Genomic DNA, 19,896 nt, shown 5'->3' with positions numbered 1-19,896 from the left:
GGAGCCACCGTAATTTACTCCACCCTAACTTCCATGCTGTGGGGTTTGAATTTTTTCTAACTAAAAACTTTGATTCCCTCATCCAACACCCGGTATCATACTGAACTGCACAGTCTGGTCCTATGTGAATCACTGTACAAAGTAACAAGACAACAGGGCTAGATGAGACACTTGGTGGGGTTCAGGCAATAAATCAACACTGAACTTTGGCTGTCAGCCATAACGAAGCCATCATTCTAAGATCTTGAGCTTAGTAGTGGCATTTGGTAGGGTCTTGTTGGAATGCTACAGTTTAACGTAGGGTTTTGAGGGGACAGATGGCATTCGAGAATGGGGTCACATGCTCACACTGCCCCAGGCTCCTCCTTCAGCCTCTGAAGACTCAGGGGAACAAATCTTATTACAGCTTCTTCCCACTGTAAATGCTGCATCTACAGCAGCTGCGATAGAGATCTCATAACCAAAGGGGATAAAGCTGATGGTGTTCAACACCCAGCACAGTAAATAATAAATACATACATACACAAATAAATCAAAGGTAAAGAGTCTAGAAGAACTTGGGGTTAGAGTCCCTCTTTGCTCACTAAGTCCTTACCTTTTTTTCTTTAAATACACAGATTACATATTTTATAAGCGACTTTGAAGCCTGGTCATGGATGAATAGCACATACCATGGTTGGACAGTGCATCTCATGGATGGACAGAGCATCTCAAGGATGGACAGCGCATCTCACGGATGGACAGAGCATCTCACAGATGGACAGAGCATCTCATGGATGGACAGCTCATCTCATGGATGGACAGAGCATCTCATGGATGGACAGAGCATCTCACGGATGGACAGCTCATCTCACGATGGACAGAGTATCTCATGGATGGACATAGCATCTCACGGATGGACATAGCATCTCATGGATGGACAGCGCATCTCATGGATGGACAGAGCATCTCACAGATGGACAGCTCATCTCACGATAGACAGAGTACCTCACGGATGGACATAGCATCTCACGGATGGACATAGCATCTCACGGATGGACATAGCATCTCACGGATGGACAGAGCATCTCACGGATGGACAGAGTATCTCATGGACGGACAGAGTATCTCATGGATAAACAGAGCATCTCACAGATGAACATAGCATCTCACGGATGGACAAAGCATCTCACGGATGGACAGCGCATCTCACAGATGGACAGCGCATCTCACGGATGGACAGAGCATCTCATGGATGGACAGAGCATATCCTGGTCTAATGCTTGAATTCATAATTATCATCATCTTTTCTTGGAATGTAAGAGAAACAACGGCTGTTTTGAGACTTCTGGCCTTTCTTGGCACCTTCTGTTGCTAATGAAGATTTAGAATGCCCCCAGCCCTTCTTCTTAAGCCCTAGGTGGCCTCACACTGAACGGTGCCACACAACTGGGTATCTTTCTCCCTTTTAACTATCCTGGCTGTGCTTTCCTTTATTCCACTGATCTTTGGTTCCTAGGCAGACAAGCTCTCCCCGTGGAGATGAAGGGTACCACTGGAAAATGATTCGTATTGACGGCTCATCATGCCAGCGTGCCTTAAGTGCTGAGCAGCCTGATGATTGCACGGGTTCTTCTCACTATACCACCACTTTTTGCATGGTTAGGATTACTCTGGACATTCACTTTCTTGGCAGTCTCCTTTTTGTTTGTCTTTCTGTACTTCCTAGTCACAGTTCTGGCTCTGGCTCACTGTTGGCTTTTTCTTTAGAAACCTGGGCCTTATCCTTTAGCAGGCCTGTTTAATTCCATGATTTTAACTTCCTGCTTTGAGAATTTTGCATGGCTTTTTTGGGGTTCGCTGGTCCTGGGCTCATCCCTCTGTTGCCTCTAAATTTTTGAAATCTTCCTTATGACCCCTTTCTGATTGGGCAGTGACCTTTCTTCACCTCGTATAGATTAAATAACCCCACTCTCTTCATCTGAAGATGCTTGGTAGGAATAGGCAGATGTCAGTGCAGCAGTGGGCTGTGCAGATGTTAGTACAGCAGTGGGCAGGGCAGATGTCAGTCAGTGCAGAAGTGGGCAGGGTGGATGTCAGTCAGTGCAGCAGTGGGCAGGGTGGATGTCAGGGCAGCAGTGGGCAGGGCGGATGTCAGGGCAGCAGTGGGCAGGGTGGATGTCAGGGCAGCAGTGGGCTGGGCTCCAGCCCCTCTGGGGAAGATGAACCCACAGCATCTGCTTTTCCTCACTCATGAGTGAGAAGCGTCCATTATAACAACTAGAGAATGATGGAGGCCAACCCAGCAGCGAGAACCCAAGGCCACTTCCTCAACTGCTCATCCCCCTAAACTAGTAAAAAGAAACTTTTTTTTTCAGAAACTTATCATGTTTCAGTGATTTTAGCTTCTGAGATTTTGTATTTAATTTTTTGAAATGTAAGCCAGTTTTTGAGCTAGAAAGAGGGTGACCCCACTTCATAGGTGAGCTACTCTAAGACCTGAAGACCAGCACACAGGCGAATAAACATGGGTGGAATCCAACTTGCAAATGAAGCATGTGTTAAAAACATATTTCTTGTACTGGAGAGATGGCTCAGTGATTAAAAAGCACCTGCTGCTCTTCATGAAGACCCAAGTTCAGTTCCTAGCACCCATGTGGGTGGCTCCTAGAGCTGGGCCTGTAGCTCCAGGAGATCCAGTGCCCTCTTCTGGCCTCCATAGGTACCTGTACATACACAGTTCAGGTGTGCCTGTGCACATGCACACATACTTACACACACACACACACACACGTATGCACCTACACATGCACTAATGCACTCATACTGAAAAATAAATCTTATAAAAATGTTTTTGTTAATTACATGTTTCATGGGTAGGGGTAAATACACCATGCATTAGTCTCTCATTGCTCCTGTAAGAGATGACCACAAGCTTGGTGGCTTACATCAATACAGACTCATTCTCTTATAGTCTGGGAGGTCGGGAGTCAGAAATGGATGTCACTGGGCTGAAACCAAAGGGTCAGAAGTACCTCCTCTTCCAGATGCTAGGGGGCAGCTGCTTCCTGGTGGCCCAGCATCACAGCGCTTTGTTCAGTCACAATCTACCTCGAGCCTCTTGCCCCCTCCTACGAGGGCCCACCTGGGTTCTCCAGGAAAACCCTTCTAATCCTGTAACCTAACCTCCTCTGAAAGTCCTGCTTGCCACGCATACAGCATGTGCACTAGACCTGCACCTTGGGCTCGGCTTTTCACAGGGCTTCTGTCTGCAGAAGCCTCAAAGGCTTCAGCTACTGACATACTTGATGTTTTACACTCGCTGACACATCTTCTGCTTGCAGGCCCACTGACCCATTCACTCATTCGCTTTAAAAGCTACATCTGTGCCAAACACCCTGGGGATGCAGTCAGGACTCAGGACTGTATTCCTGGGACCCTGGGATCCTGGCTCCTGACAGCGCGGCATCACCGGGAGGCCATAGAGGGTACCGTTCTTTGTTTTAAGGCAGCACCCCACCATCAGAAGTGACAGACCTCTGCAGGACTTACCTCCACTTGACTTTAAGGACTTTCCCCCCATGGGGGTGGGGTGGCCAGGATGGTTGTGCAGTGTTTAGACTTCTAAGGTAAATCCTTTTCCTCACTCTGCAATTCTTTCTTAGGCTGGCATTCTGGTGTTTTCTTCATGTGTGTATGAATGCATATACATACGCATGCACACGCGCAAACACACACACACACCCCCAAAAATCAGCCACAGTCTCATTCCTCAGTTGCTCTATACCTTGTTTTCCAAGGATCTCTCCTTAGCCTAAGCCTACGGCTGGCTGGCCAGTAAGCCCAGGGGATCTGTACGTTTCTACTCCACAGTTCTGATACTGCAAGTGTATGCTCAGCTTCATGTGGGATGGAGCTCAGGTCTTGGTTCTTGTGTGACCAACACTTTAGCATCTTATGGAGCCATCTCTCCAGGCCTGGGCTCGCTTTCTCTGTTCTCAGAGCTAGAGAAGTTGGCTCACCTGTTCCTATTCTGCTCTGACCCACACAGCTTCTTACCAGAAGTCCTCGCCCCTCACCAGTAAAGGGAACTCCCAGCTTCTCCTGACAACTCTTGGGTTTGGGGAGCAACGGCACCCAACTTCACATTTACCTTTGATGTCTATTAAAAGAAACGGATGCAGCAATGTGTCCCTTCTGTGCTTTGTTGTGTCTTCACCTCCCCCGCCACCCTGCAGAGAAAGACTAGACCAAGCACAGCCAACAGTGACCTGACGCTTGATGACAGCCCTGAAGGTAGAGACCCTGGAGCAACAATCAGGCTTGCAAGTCACATGAGCATTGCACTATGGGAGACAGGCCTGATTTAGGACTTGGTGAAGGGAGGGGCTCTGGGCACTGTCTAGAAAGGCTGAGGCTGGGACTGGCTGCCTGCCTGGCTCTTTGTCCTCGTAGGTTGCTGCAGCTAGTTTCCGGCCTCTGAGGGAGCATCCTTGTGAGGAAAGAAGTACACATGGGCAAGAGTAACATAGTCTCTGGGAGGGGGAGCCAAAGGCCAGGTGGCAGCAGCTGAAAGGGCTGGCACAGGGACCCGGAGTGGGGGTGAGGTCCAGAGATGGCGCAGGTCCCCCAAGTGGGAGTGAGTCCAGGGATGACGCAGGTACCCCGAGTGGGGGTGAGGTCCAGAGATTGCGCAGGTCCCCCGAGTGGGGATGAGGACCAGGACTAGCGCAGGGACCCCCCGAGTGGGAATGAGTCCGGGTGAGGTTCCTCTGCTCTGAGTAAGTTCTAACAACTGAAGTAACTAGAAGCTATGCTTTATTGTCAGAGTTGGCTAAGGAGTCTCTCGGTGGAACCAGAGGAGAGAAGAGACTCTGGTCACTGCTGGCTGGATCCAGGGTAGAGACAGTGATTTAGAAGAAGTCAGGAAAGTCTAGCAGCCGTGATCCTCAGAACTGTCCTACTGTTTCTACCCATGAAAGAAGGCTTCCCTAATTCCAACTGGCCAAAGTCTCTACCCCACCCCATAAACACTCTTTTTCCATAAGCTAGAAGGCCGGTTCTCAGCTGGGCTGATTCTAATGCCTGAGGCCATTTAGCAACGCTTAGAGATGTTCTTTGTTGCTGTAACTGGGGGTGGAGCACTGCTGGCTCTTTGGCGGGGAGAGGCCAGGAAACTGATCAAAGTCCTACATTGTACAGGACAGCCCAACCCCAGAGAATCATTTGGCCTCAAATGTTGGCCATGCTGAGGCTGAGAAGTAGGCTTCACAGAGCTCATTTCTGCTGCAGCCCAAGGGCATATGCCTCATTATCTGGCAAAGTTCAACCTTAGCATCCTAGGTTGGCACAAGCTTGCTCATGTGCAGTAAGACGGAGCACGCAATTTCACAGGGTATGTGCTCTTGGAAAGATGTGAAACCCACAGCGTTCAGACGTGACTTCCAGGCCAAATGACATCAGGAGATGACTGAATGAGCTAAACTGTGTGAATGGCAAACAGGCAAATCTAGATGACAAGCCATTCTGTGGGACAGCTGGCCCAGCCTTAGCGCTAAGTGAACAGGAACTGGACTTAGAGTTTAGAGAACGAAGAGCTGTAATGCTCACTCAGTATGTGGCCAGGTAGTATCTCAGAAAAACTACTGTACAGGGCCACTCTGGGGATCAACCAAGTAAACTTTGACATAGTTATGGCATTACACGAAATAAAATGTAGTATAAAGGGCAAGTAGAAAATTGTTAAAAATAGGTACAGGAAAAGTTCCAGAGGCTATGGGATAGCTCCCATTGGCTGCCCACTCTTCCTATCTGGAAAGAGGGAGCTTCACATGGGAGATTGCCTCCATAGACAGACTTTTGACTGGGGGAATTTTTTCTTACTCGCTAATTGATGCACGAGGGCCCGCCCTACTATGGGCAGTGCCATTCCTGGGTGGATGGTCCTAGGGATGTGTAAGCTGAGCAAGCTAGAGGAAGAAAGCCTGGAAGCAGCATTCCTCCGTTGTCTCTGTTTCGGTTCCTAGTGCAGGTTCCTGCCTTGACTTCCTGTCTTGGCTTGCCCGTGATGGATTGTAACTTTAAGCCAAGCAAACTCTTTCTGCTCCAAGTTGCTTTTGGTCACAGTTTATACCAGCAACAGAGAAGCAATCTTGGGCAAGTTCTAACATTGACAATCTGAGCAGAGAAAGATAGTACATAAATGTTTTTTGCTTTTTTAAGTTTTCAGTTTTTCTACAGTAGATGTATACTTCTATAATATTAAAAAGTATTAGAGTTTTGGATACAGTGTAGATTGATAAGCTAGGCTGCCTGGTAGTGGTTTGTATAGATCTTGGAATGGTGGATATTCACAGAGGGATCACAGAAGATCTGTTTTCAGAGATGTTAAAAATAACAAGCAGGAGGGAGAGATAATCTTATGGGTTCTGGGGAAGAGAAGAGCAAAGCATCAGACTTCTGGGGAACTGGGAATTACAAACACGCATTGGCATTTATATGTGGGGTCTGAAGTAGCAATAAGCAAGTCGTTATGATTGAGGACAGAATCGAGAGGAAGGGCACATAAAAACACTCAGAGAAGTTCTGCCATCACGTACACTGAAAACTGACTTTCCACGGAAGCCAGGACACAAACTTCTGAAATATGACGTTATCAGAATTGTTAAGTGGGCTTTAGCACAGACAACATTTTGTGGAATTGGATGCTGATGGGCGCAGGATACTAAAATTGTAGGACTTCACACCCTTGCTTGCCCAGCATTAAATGCTGGAGTCAGAAGAAAACAATCAAAGATCATTCTCCATGGAAACCTGCAAAGCAATCCTGCAACATGACAAGGCCATGTCCCATTGTCAGGGTCAGAAGGAAAATTCTGGCATTCTGACAGCTCACATGGGCATGTGTGGTTCCCATGCACTTCACTTCTCTTCGTGGTTTAATTCCATCAAAGGCCACAGAGCTAAATGGACATCTCAGCTTCCACCCTTCTTGCTTCTCTGCCTCAGTCCCGGAACACTGTGATGTAAGTCTATCTCCCAGCTCCAAAGGAAGCATTTGAATGTCCCCGGATATGTGGGTTTCTTTTGACAAGATTTTAAAAAGGTTTTGTTTGTTTGTTTGTATGGTTGGTTGGTTTTAGACCCTCTCCCTCCCAATCTTGGGCTATGATCAACTAAAGAATGTGTTCTCTACTTAGAGTTGATGAACAGCAGATATTTGGGGTTCGGAAATCCTCAGGGGACACTCCACAGGTGTGGTTAAGCAAATGGCCTAGTCTTGAGTCCCCAGAGCATGGTCGCTGGAACTGCCCATATCAGCATCTAATCTAATGTTCCTTGAGACAGAACAGTGTCTCCCAGGAAAGTTGTGACTAAGGGTTAAGACAAACTCTGTGTTTAAAATACTGAGCTCCTTCCTTGAAATATGCTGTCATTAAAAATAATGGCTATATTTGTTTTCTAACAATAATAATCATTTTACTATCTTAAGGTTCCCTGGAGTGGCATCCCTGTTAGAAACAGGAGTTATACATGATGAGATTATATACACGCAAGCTTTCTGTTGTCAGGTTAGTTCTTGATGAGTTAAGAGAAATATATTTTCTATTGATATTCAACATTTGGTCTCCTATGACATCTGTAACTAAATAAGCAATTGTCTTGGGCACAGTATACAATATCCTTTTTTTTTTTTTTTACAATATTCTTTAGAAAAGCGTGTGTCTCTGTCTGTAAGAATATTACCATGCGGCAGTTAGTCAGGCTAGGACAGCATATTTAGGTCAGATTCAGAAGGTTATATGACTGGAATTTGTTAATTTATTTCCTGCTGGTGTGGGACTGGGTATATATGGGTGGGTGTGCATGTGTGAGTGAATATACAGAAGTCTGGAGGCAATGCTTGCCTTCTATCAATCTCTACATTATTGTCATTGTTAGCGTTTGAGACAGGGTCTGTCACTGAACCTGCGACTCCCCACCACTGTGGCTAGACCACTGGCCATTGAGCCCCATGGTTCACCTCTCTCTCTGCCTGGCTTTTCCGTGGAAACTGAGGATCTGAACTCAGGTCCCCATGCTTGCACAGAAAGAACTTTTCCCACCAAGCCACCTCCCCAACCCATATGACCAAGTGTTAGTGAACCACTATAAACCAGCAGATCCCAAATTACTAAGGGGCTCAGAGGCCTCCGTCACCTTCTCTTTCCTGAATTTAAAGCAGTGCGCATGTGCCAAGGGTTATTTCTCAAACACAATCGAGTACAGAGGAGTTACGTCAGGGCATGTTTGTTTTACATGAAAATCTATGCACCTTTAATAAGAAACTAAGGAGACTGAGAGCTGCTGTTGGAACACGCAAGTCCCTTGCACCTCTGCAATGGGCGTGAGGAAGACTCCGGCGCCTGCTCTCCCAGGCCAGCAGTAAGTTCTGGGCTCTCTCAGGAGTGCACATCTCACTTTCTATCCCAGGCTCTAAAGCCTTGGCTAATTCACCAGCTCTGCAGTGTAAGTGAGCTGCATCCGTGTATTGAGAAGATGCTATTTCAGATATTATAACATACATGATATTTTACACAAATAGAAACACACTGCATATCTTTTTATAACTTGCTATTTTTCACCAAATCATAAAAGTTTGTTTTTTTTGCCCCATATATCAATAGATACGCATGAGTTACACTCTTTAAAATTATTTCATTATATGGATATTCTATATTATATTCTACCATCTGCTGTTTCTGAACTCCTTTTAGGTATGTTTTCCTATTATAAACACAACTACCAGACATCCTATGTACACACATGTTTGCATGCTCTTTTGAATATTTATAGAAGATAAATTCATAAGCATGAAACTACTAGACAGCATGCATGTCTGAAATTTTAATAGCTATTGTTGAATTATCCTCCAAAAAGGTTTAATCACTTTCCTACCCAACCATACTGTAAATTCCCCAACACTGTGTCCATAAATCTTTACAATTTTATTCAAATTAATTTATAAAAAAGATTATATCATTTCAGTCTTGTACCTTTTTTTACTAGAGAGAGAATGAATATCACTTTAATTTTTTACTGAAAAAAATCTTTTTCCCCCTTTGGGAAAATCTTGTTTATATCTAAAAATTTCTCCTAGATTGTTTATCTGCCTTCATAGATCTGGAGGAACTCTTTTATGATGGATATTAATCTCTTGTTGCAAATATTTCTTCTACTAAGACATTTTCTATCTGAATATGATCTTCTTTGCTTCACATGGATCTATAAAAACATTCCTTGTGTATAAGTCTTAAATATATCCTTTCTGTCTCAAAATAGAAATTCGTTTTTTAAATACATCCTGCCCACTTTTCATCAAATTTATTTCTACCTGTACATTACAATTTTTGTTGTGCTTTTTTCTGTTAGAAGCTATCAGTGATACTTGTTATTCCGTTGATTGGAGGGCATTGGTTCTGCATTTAGCGGTTCTAATTAGTTCTCTATTAGTTCTAATAGTATTCAGAATTAGTAGCTTTAAAAATCTTCTATTTAGAGAAACATTACCAGCCATAAAAATTCTATTTCACGCATTCCCTTCTAATACTAACACTTTTTATGTCTCTCTGGTCAAATTCCATTGCCTACCAGGCTCCCTTTACTATGTTTGATGCCAATTCTTGCTACTCCATTTAAAAGGAGCAATTCTAAAAGCATATTTAAATTTCTGGGAGACAAATTTCTATTGAGTTAAGTTCCTTTTACTATCTAGAATGCTAAGACATAGCAGAAATTAAATTTGAATTTAACCAACTTCTTTTCAATTTCCTAAAATGAAGTATATTATTTAAATAAAAGTGAATGCTTCCTGATCCTACGTGAATGGCATGCACTCTGCTCCACAAAGACAGTGTCGCCATGCTAAGGATTGCTGGTGCCATGTGAGTTGCTATGCGTGGCAAGGGAGTAGGACTAGAAATAGGGGTTTTTTTTTTTTGGAGCACATCAAAACAAATCACAAATTGACTATTAACATGGATTCCCTCACCTTGAAATCATCAGGAATGAGGAGTTTTGATGTTCGTAGAAAATTCAAGATATATCTGAACATCTGTCCATCTCTGTCAATGAAATAGTGCTGTTTGAGACTGTCCAAAACAATGGGTTCTGTACCATCAAACAGTCTTCCGATTCTGTGATAAAAAAAAAAAAAAAGAGGGAAGAGTGAAGACAATTAGATCAATTGTTTGGCCATGAAGACTCCCAGCTTCAGCTTGTGCCACTGTGAAAAGCTTCCACGGACAGCGGACTGCGCCAATCACCCACTCAGCAGAGACGGGTCTGAGACGTGCTGGTCCTTATTGAGGAGAAAACTCAGAATAGCCTCAGGTCTGCTCAGACACATGCCTGTCTTTCCTGTCTGTGACCTGTAAAGGAAACGCTCCTGACGTGGCGATCGCTGTGACGGGAGAGCTTTCCCTGTGTCACCCGCTCTCTGCCATCGCTACTGGTGCCACTTCTCCCGCGTGTCTCTTAAACCTACCCTAATGTTGACAAAGGGGTTCTGTTTCTAAAAATGTGTTTCAGCCTTTTCCCACTCATGAGTCCCAGGCTTCTAAAAAGACGGCAATAGAGTCCATACTACAAGCGAGTGAGGGTCGGCGAGTGAGGGCCGGCCAGTGGCACCGGAGCGCAGCGCGTCCGCAGGCAGTACACTCCTCACCAGAGGCTCATCTGACTTCTCATTAATAGTATGGGTGGATGTATTACCCCACTTTTTAAATACAATTTTTTAAATGTTGTCATAACTTGCCCATCTTGGTTTTGGAATGTTATTTATTGCTTTAAAGATTATTTTGAAATAAAGCATTGTCTAGTACTATGTTGAAATGCGGCAAAGGTCACAGGAAATCAAGTATTCTACTCTTTAACATGACAAATCATATTTTTTTCCTTCTCTGGAATCAGACATGTGAACGTCTGTTTCAATGAAAATATTTCAAAGATAATTCTAAAACTCATATCCTACCCAAAGGCAGATGCAAGAAAGCCACCGTGGGTCTGCATTTCTCAAACCCAGCAAGTTTTTTGTTGAACTTCCCGTGAACTAAGCACGATTCTTAGGGGTGCAGATTATCATCGCCCCGTGGTTCTTTCACTCTCTGTTACTGCTCGTTCTTTTCGCACCGACGCATCAATCAAACAGACAAACCCATTGCGTCACTCACGCACTGTCTTCCAGGACAGCCTGCTGCAGGATGGGAAGGAATGACGCTTGTCTCTTACTGAAACACTTTACTCTTCACTTAATAACATGACAAATGTATGGTTGACAGGGAAGAAAGGAGGCTGGGTTAATGAAACGCTTCCCAGGCCTCTTCCACCAGCCTCAGCACTTTCTACATGTGACAAATCCATTATCCTCATCCTAATGATGAAGAAATCAGCTTGAAAATATGAAGAACTGGCCCAACGGGTTAAGTAGCAATGGGGGATTCGGCTGCCGATAGGACAGGGACAGCCTTGCCCTCATGGGAATGAAAAAAATTGTCACTGTGCAAAGACAGCTTTTGGTTGAGAGTTGTTTTTATCTATATTTGCTAAACAAGAACTGTATAATGAAATACAAGCCCTGATACTGATTAATTTAGGGGCCAGCATCAATGGTTTCATCACTTCCTTAAACAGAAATGAAAAGTATTTTATTTTTAATTGAGTCCTATGCTCTAGTGCTCTCGAATACTCACTCCCGAGCCTGGCAGTGCAGGCACAGGACGAGCCACAGTGCGTGTGTGCTGAGTGGGCAGAAAGGAACTGCCCGCTCCTGTGTGAGCAGAGTGCAGAACCATGTGACCGGCCACTGACGACCTGTCATCTGGATGCACGTCTTCCTGTATCTACATTTCCTTTTTATAAAATAGTCCCATTTGTTTTCTAAGATAAGCTTCCCCCTCACAGTTGATGAGCAAACCCCACAAGGCATTCTGAGCCCAAAGGTTCACAGGAATAGCGATAGTCCATGGGAGCCAAGAGAAGTTACTTAAGCTCCACTTAAGAAATTGTTGGCTTTTGAATTCTCCAAATTAGGAAAAGGATGTCACTCAAATGGGAGTATAGCTGAAATGGGGGTGTCGTCGCTGAAATGGGGGTGTCATTGATTAAATGGGGGCTTCGTCACTGAAATGGGGTATGACTGAAATGGGGGTGTTGTCGCTGAAATGGGGGTGTCATCGCTGAAATGGGGGTGTCGCTGAAATGGTTTTTACGGAGTAAAATCAAGACAGAGAATGTGATATGTATTCAACAGAAGGTGTCTGAGGAACATGAGAAATTATAAAGAGAAAGCAAGAGAGGAAGAACTCCAGGCAGCCAGTGCAGACTCGAAAGGCAGCTGGGCCATAGGCAAGGCCTGAGCATTGGGACAGAATCTCTACGGAGAAACAGGAGGGAATGATCCCAGCCAGGGCTTCAAGGGCCGAGGGGAAGACCCCAGTCCAGCACTGATGCTCTCTTCCTTAATGAACCCCCACAGTGGTCAAGTCACCCGATCCTGGCCTTGGACCTTTTATCCAGACCTATGACCATGCAGGATGGAGTGACACGAGGCAGCTAGAACCCGAAGGAAATGGGCTCACTACTGCTGGGAAAGACCAGATTGGGCAGGACTGACCCCAAGGAACAGAACTAGGGGCTGGAGAGATGGCTTAGAGGTTAAGAGCACTGACTGCTCTTCCAGAGGTCTTGAGTTCAATTCCCAGCAACCACATGGTGGCTTACAACCATCTGTAATGGGGTCTGGTGCCCTCTTCTGGCTTACAGGCATGGAGGCTGAACACTGTGTACATAATAAATAAATAAATCTTAAAAAAAAAAAAAGGAACAGGAACTAGCAAAGACTAGGCCAACTGACTTCTCCCAGATAGAGGAAGGCAGTGGGAAAGCCTGCATGCTTCGGGCAGAATAGGCTGTGGAGAAAGGGTCAGGACTGTACGGAGAAAGTGAGAGGACTGTAAAGGGTTCTGGGGTGTCAGATACACATTCCTGATGGAGGTGAAGACCTTTATGAGGGGCAGGACCTTCCCTATCTGAGCAGCAAATGTTCTGCCCACCTTAAAGGAGGAGCCTGTGAAAACAGAGCAGAAAAGAAGGGCAGGAGCTGCCAACAGCCGTAAGATGCTGTCTCCTGGCGGTATTGAGATGCGGTAGATTGCTGTGGAAAAGTATTGTTTGGCTAGGCAAGTAAGGGGAGAAATCAACAGGACGGTACTTCTCATGGACATACGAATGAGTTACAAATCACGCGGTAGTGGTGGGTAGACGCTGCTGCCTGGAAACTATGTGGACTGATTACAGTGTTCAGACCTTGGAGAACATTCCTGGTTTCCAGCTGACCAAGACCAAGCCAGCTCCGGATGATATATGGCTGAGGTCTTTTTTCTCTTCCTTTTAAAAATGTCTCTTCACTAATGCCGAGAAAGACTTCCATGATGTTTTAAAGGCTAATAACTATTTTATTAATAATAACTAATTTAATAATAACTAATTTATTCTGGATAACTTCAGCCTCACACCAAAACTGACAGAATAATAAAATGAATCTAAGTGAAGAAAGACACCGTCACCCCCATTTCAAAACCCATGAACTCTGAACTGATCTCGTTTCATTCATATCCACCTGCCTGCCTCACTGCCCCGTGCTGCGGGCTTTGACCTAAATCTCAAAACATCACATCATTTTATGTGGATACTTCATCAATTACTAGCATTATAAGGCCTGCTAGAATCAGACGTAGGTCATGTTGAATATTTTCCTTCTTTGGTGCTTTTTCACACGAGCAGTGTTGAAAAAACTTCTTGCTTGTTGCTCAGGGCAGAACCTGCGGCGGCAGAACCTGCGGCGACCAGGCTCTTTTGGGTGAAAAGTTGGCCAGGCTTCCTGCTATACTGGGCTCCCCTTTTACCCGGCATAGTTGTGGTAGACACAGCGTGCATATAAATACGAAAGGGATAAAATCTGGTTTACCTGCCCCTGTATGAATCTGTCCTTAAAACTGTTTTCTCCTGCAGTCATTCATCTCTAAGACCTGGTTTCTCTAAGTTACTGAGTCGGTTTCTCAAGAATTTCCCTTCCCTTCACGCTTGTGCAACCATTTGGTTATTCATTCAGTATCACTGAGCCCGTCTATACCAGTAAAGGGTGTGGGTGTGTGACAAAGACATAGACCTTGCTTTTGTGGAATTTAGTAGTCCACGGGGCTGGACGCTCGGGCCAACGGCTGCATGCCGAGTGAATCACCATGAGAGGAGTGGACGGTAGAATACAAAGGAGGTAAAGCCAGCATCGACTCCACGGTGGTTATCAGGTGTGGCTTCCCGGGGTGGAGAAGGAGGGAGATTAGCTGAGCACATGGCTAGGAGGTCAGGGCAGGCTGGGGCTCAGGAGATGAAGGCTTCTCCCGCGACTGCTGTGTTGAATCAGGCTGACTGAAAAAGGAGGCTGAAGCAGAAGATATAGAGTGAGGGGCCCGGTACATCAGGTGATGGGCCGCAGATTTGTTCTGAGGGTGATGGAGCTGATGGCAGACTATTCTCTTGGGAATCTTAAGAGAAAGCAAATTTAGAAACAAGACAAAAGTGAGACGCTACCATGTCTGGAGTCATGTCTCCTCACAGCCATGGCTCGTCCACGTGCTTGCTTTTGACCATGTCATGGGCATGGTGTGGTGTCTCTTAGCCCTGGCTGATAATGGAAATTCATGGGGAGACTTTAAACAAATACTGATCTCAGGGCCCCCCAGTTATTCTAATGCAGTTAGGAATAAGGCCTAAATGGCTGTAATTTTAAAAAGTCTTCATTTGTTTGTGAGAAAGGATCTCACTATGCAGCCAAGACTAACCTTGAACTCACAGAGACTCACCTGCCTTGGCCTCCCTCCCAAGTGCTGGGATTAAAGGTGTGTGCCACCACAACCACACTGGGCAACCCTGGACTTCTGGCCGTCCCTCCGTTCCTTCTCCCATCTTCCAGATGCTAGGATTCCAGGTGTGCACACCACAGTGCTCTCACTAAGTATGACTGTAAAGCGTGTGTGTGTGTGTGTGTGTGTGTGTGTGTGGCATAGAGACTCAGAGCGCGCCCCATCCACCTGCAGGGTTTCACTTAGTCATCTGGTAACCTTAAACTGTAACAGCCCTCACTCCTATAGCCAACCATGCTCTTAGAAAGGAAAGACCCAGTTCAACCTTTTGTTTTGTAAATGTAGCAACAATCATAGATTCTCCTGGAGACACAGGTGGGCAGAAACAGTTTCTCTAAATCTCATCTCCTGCTCTGTGGTGGCCAGTGGAGATTGGCACATTCCAGCCCCTAGAGGGCAGCCATTCTAAGGCTAGTTATTAGTAGGTCCCCTCAATGTCTTAGAGCCATGTGTTGGTCCCTCTTGGTCCCCACAGGTGGCCTTAGCTTCTCATCTTGCAAATATGGAAATAAGCCCAGATGTTAAGTCGCTTGGCCAAAGGGACCATATTTAAATGATGGCGCTCAGATGACAAGCCTGGTCTGATTTAACAGCTTTTCTTGATCACTAGATCAGATTAAGATCTTCATTGATGCTTTAAGAAAAAAAAAATCAGTTTATTTTAGGGAAATGTACAATTGTTACAGTTCAATAAATCTTGGTAGTCCAAGATAATATGTTGGTAATTACTGTGCAGGGGAAATAATTAATTTGATAGCCAGGATAGAGAACGCTGAAGATCTGGGGCTTCTAGCCAAGGTCAGTGAGAGAAATGGTGTGCCGTGAAGCCACTGCAACCCAAGTCACAGCAAACCAAGTAAAACAGGACTTCTGTGGTTCCTGTCAACACAGCCTGGAGACCTGCAAGGAGCAGACCTAGGATGGGAACAGAGGGCTGCAGAGCAGCGAGAGCTCCTGGGAGGATGCGGCCTCCTGACCCCACCTACTTGGTCACTACTACCCCAGACTCTTGTGTCCTCACACTGAATCTGGAACAGCTGCGGAAGCTGCTGGGGGGTTCCCAGGACTTCTGCAGCCACCTTCTGTCTCCAGTTCTTACACCCTACACTTCCCACGATGCCTGGGAGACACCTGATCATATCCTGTTTCTAGGCATAGAACGGACACTTGCTTTGTCTATCTAGGGACAAATGGAACCTTCCCCGCTCTCTAACCCAACCACCATGGTAACCAGAGGGGGTGATTACCTGCAGTTTCTGTAGGACGGGCTGACAGGGAGATGAGAAAAGCCCTTGGAGAATGAGATCCTAAGACTGACCAAGAGGCAAAGGGGAGAAAGGGGAGGAAGGACATGAGGTGGGCCTTTATACCCATGCAGGAGGTTTTTTTTTTTTTTTTTTTTTTTTTTTTCTTTTTTTTTTTTTTTTTTTTTTTTGCCAATAAATGCCTCCACCTTCCCGTTCTAAGGGAAAGATGGCTTAGACTGGGGAGAGAGACTCCATTTAGTTTCTGGTCCAGACACTTTTGCTGGCTACCAGATTCAGAGGGAACTCCCAAATGACCTCGTTAGCACTGGGGGTCTTTTAAGCTATAAGTAGTACCCACTAGTTGAAAATTGGGAGAATGTAGAGGGTGGAAATTAACTGAACAGAAAGAAAATCTATCATGAGTCTACCACCTAATGGAGCATTAAAAAGAAATTAATTTTGGATATGAAAAGCACCCCCAACACAAATACACACACGCGCGAGCGCACGCGCGCGCGCGCGCGCGCGCGCACACACACACGCACGCACGCACGCACGCACGCACGCACGCACGCACGAGTACCTGAGCCACCAAAGGTCCCCAACTGGTGATGTACTATTGCAAAGTAACTGGGTGGATGGGGTGCTAACTTCATCAACATGTTAATGAGTTCCCAGCCAATGGGCTATCAGCAGTGGGACCTAGTTGGAGGAACAGGTCACTGGGGATGTGACTTAGAAGTGGTATATTTGTCCCTAGGCCTTTCTACTTCTTTCTCTGCACCATGAGGTAACCAGTTTTGTTCCATCACGTGATCCTACGATTCTGTGCCTCTTGTCAGCCTAACAACAATGGAGTCAGCTACTGTAAGACAAAATAAGCCTTTCGTCCTATGAGATGGTTTTGCCAGGCAACTGAAGACGATGGCACAAAAGACATGCAGGTTTAGTTTTTTTTTTTTTTATGTCATCTATTTTGGCTTCCCAACCAAATTTCTTCCCTAACCTAATATGTGAAGTTGAAGATAGATGGCAGACATGGTAGAGGGATGGATAAGGCACTTGTGTGTCCATGCACAGCTGTGTGTGTGTGTGTGTTATAGGTGTGGGTAGAAATGTCACCACAGGGGTTGGCTGGCCTCAGAACATCAGGGAGATAAAGCACACACGGGCAGAGATGACTGTGATCAAGGGGTTCCTTCCGCTCTTTTCTGCTGAGATTACAGAGGAAGGAGGGAGGGGGTGAATGAAGAGAGATGATACATTAGTAACGAATACCTTCTCTGCCATGACAGACGATATTTCCTGAAACCGTGAACAAAAATAAGAAAGGAGAAAAAAAACCCACCCTGAATGATCATAAAGAACATTTCATTTCAAGCAAATAAAATGTTGTTTATGATCATCCAGGGTTCTGGAATAATTCTTTAATGTTTCCAATCTTGGGGAATTTCATGTTTTGTGACTACAGATAAAAATTGATTTAGATCTTGTTATAGAAATGGATAGAAGTAATTTAAGGGAAGAAAGAAAATAATTTCTTAAGTACAAACCAAAGCAAATTGTATCTACTTATGGGAAGCCAGGCTTCCAGCACCTTCTCCCTAGGGCAGCATCGTTTCCTGTGATAGACGGAACTGGAGGCAGCTGGGAAGAAGACGGAGCGTGTGCAGTGCCAACACGGGAGCTCGGCTCAGAGACGCACGGCTCAGTGCAGGCCAAGGCCACTTAATCTACGGGAAATGTTAAATGCTTTAATTATTGTTGTTGTGTGTGTGTGCTCCCATGCACACATGTGCCTAAAGTGTCCTCACTTGCAAAGTGGGTGTAATAATACAAAGGCAAAGCCGGGAGTCTTCCTCACGTGCTCTCTGCCTCACTTTTGAGTCAGGGTTTCTCATGGAGCCTTGAGTTCACAGACTCCCTGGCTGGGAGCAGGCTCCAGCACCTGCCCTCTCTACCTTCCAGAGGATGATGGCTGTGCACCAGCGCACTGGGCTTTGTATGTGGGTGCTCAGGATCCCAATTCAGGGCCTCATGCTTGTACAACAGGTACTTTACTCACTAAGCCATCCCCAGCCCTTCAGCTTGAGTTTTGATTTTGTTGTTGTTGTTTTAACTAGAGAAATGGGATCCCATCAGACAGCGAATTCTTACAAGGAGCACGTGGACACGTGGTAAAACATTCACTGTTCTCTGCGGGGCACATGGTGTCAAGTCATGACTTCATGAGGCTCCCTACTTTACAGGCGAGGACGCTGCAGCAGGCCAATAAATAACCATGCCAGAACTCCCAAGGCAGTTGGACCACAGGCTCTGGCTCGGACCTTCTCCTTTACTGCCCAAGGTGGTTTTGTCTCTCTGTAAAGTACCGTACCCTCCTGCCACGGACTCAGTAACTGTTGGCAGAGGTTCAGCCTTCCACGATTGAGTGCTGTGCCCAATCAGATGTCAGCCTTAGACGATTGAATGCTGTGCCCAATCAGATGTCAGCCTTAGACGATTGAATGCTGTGCCCCAGTCATAATTCTTCCCACCTAAAGGACCAGGCTGAGTGGGACAAAGAGAACTGGATCGCCCGAGTGTGCTCCTGGTTCACGCGAGTGTCTGTTTTAAATGGTTTCTAGAACGAACAGCTATTTTTCTCAGATGAGCCCAGGACAAAATCATCGGGCCTTTTCCTGGAGCCCAGCTGGGTATTTTCAGTGAACACAGTCTCTTTCAGTTTTTGTCTTGCCTTCTGTGTGAACAGGCAAGCATGAACATGTGTGCATGGGCCTGCCTCCACAGCCACCCCCTTCCTCCTCCCAACAGTCAGTTCTATATTTAGAGGGTTTTTGACACGCTCCTTAGGCTTTTCTCTTGATTTCAGAACTCTAGAATATGTTTTCCATTTTCCAGTAATAATCCCTATTCAGACGGGGAAAATGCTATAATAGCTAACATTTATTGAGAGTGTGTTCAACACTCGGCTGAAATTTTTACAGATTATCTACTTGAATTCTCACCATGGTAATACTAAGTAGAAAAATGCCTAGTACAGGGAACGTTTGATTGTAGCAGTGCAGAAACTGGGTTGTAGTACCATCAAGTAGCCTTGAGGATGCTGAGCTACTCTGTGTTCCTAAGAGTGGGGGCCAGTCCATCTTTGAACTGTCCCAGCCCCTTTCTTCCCTTAAACTTGCAAAACCACTCAAGCACACTAAATGTCAAGCTGGGGATGAAGATACATTGCTCAGTGTGTGTGAATACCGGGGTTCAATTCCCAGCACTGCAAGACAAATCAAAGACAAGAGCTGAAGTTTAGGCCTACAGTACTGTCCTGAGTCTGCCCACCTGTCTCAGAGCCCAACTCCTGACCCTTTCCTGCCTGCCATCTTGCAGTTATGGTCCCTCCCTCCCTCCCTCCCTCCCTCCCTCCCTCCCTCCCTTCCCTCCTTACCTTCTTGTCTCCCTCCCTCTTTCTTTGCCTCCCTCCTTCCTTTCTTCCTTCCTACCTTCCTTTCTTGGACCTTACATCTCTTTCCCCTCCTATCTTTCTCTGCTCCTTCTCATGGTGCCAAATCCTCAAACCCAGCACGCACCACATGCTGGCCAAACACTCTACCACCAAACCACATCTCCAGGTCTTCACATTGCTTCTGACAGGAAATTTTGGGTGAATCTGAGCTGTGCCTAATATCTACCCTTATTCCTGGGCTTCTTTGTCA

At 45.6% G+C, this 19,896-nt stretch overlaps 1 protein-coding gene across 5 annotated transcripts in view; it reads right to left on the bottom strand.

Moving 5' to 3' along the window:
* Kctd1 (potassium channel tetramerization domain containing 1) overlaps nt 1-19,896 on the bottom strand; it is a 194,214-nt gene that overhangs the window by 10,821 nt on the left and 163,497 nt on the right. For 4 of the 5 annotated variants that reach the window (XM_050160681.1, XM_050160682.1, XM_050160680.1 and 1 more), the window contains exon 3: nt 10,010-10,154. The exons of the other annotated variant lie outside the window; for it this stretch is intronic. In XM_050160681.1, the coding sequence (XP_050016638.1) occupies nt 10,010-10,154 (145 nt within the window). The remainder of the gene's footprint in view (nt 1-10,009; nt 10,155-19,896) is intronic. 5 annotated transcript variants of the gene reach the window in all.

This window comes from Alexandromys fortis, unplaced genomic scaffold (genome assembly GCF_014885135.2).
Source record: "Alexandromys fortis isolate MF-2015 unplaced genomic scaffold, M_Fortis_MF-2015_v1.1 scaffold_104, whole genome shotgun sequence".
Classification (NCBI taxonomy): domain Eukaryota; kingdom Metazoa; phylum Chordata; class Mammalia; order Rodentia; family Cricetidae; genus Alexandromys; species Alexandromys fortis.
Note: the sequence above shows the minus strand (reverse complement) of the source record. Positions and strands in the feature narration are given on the sequence as shown.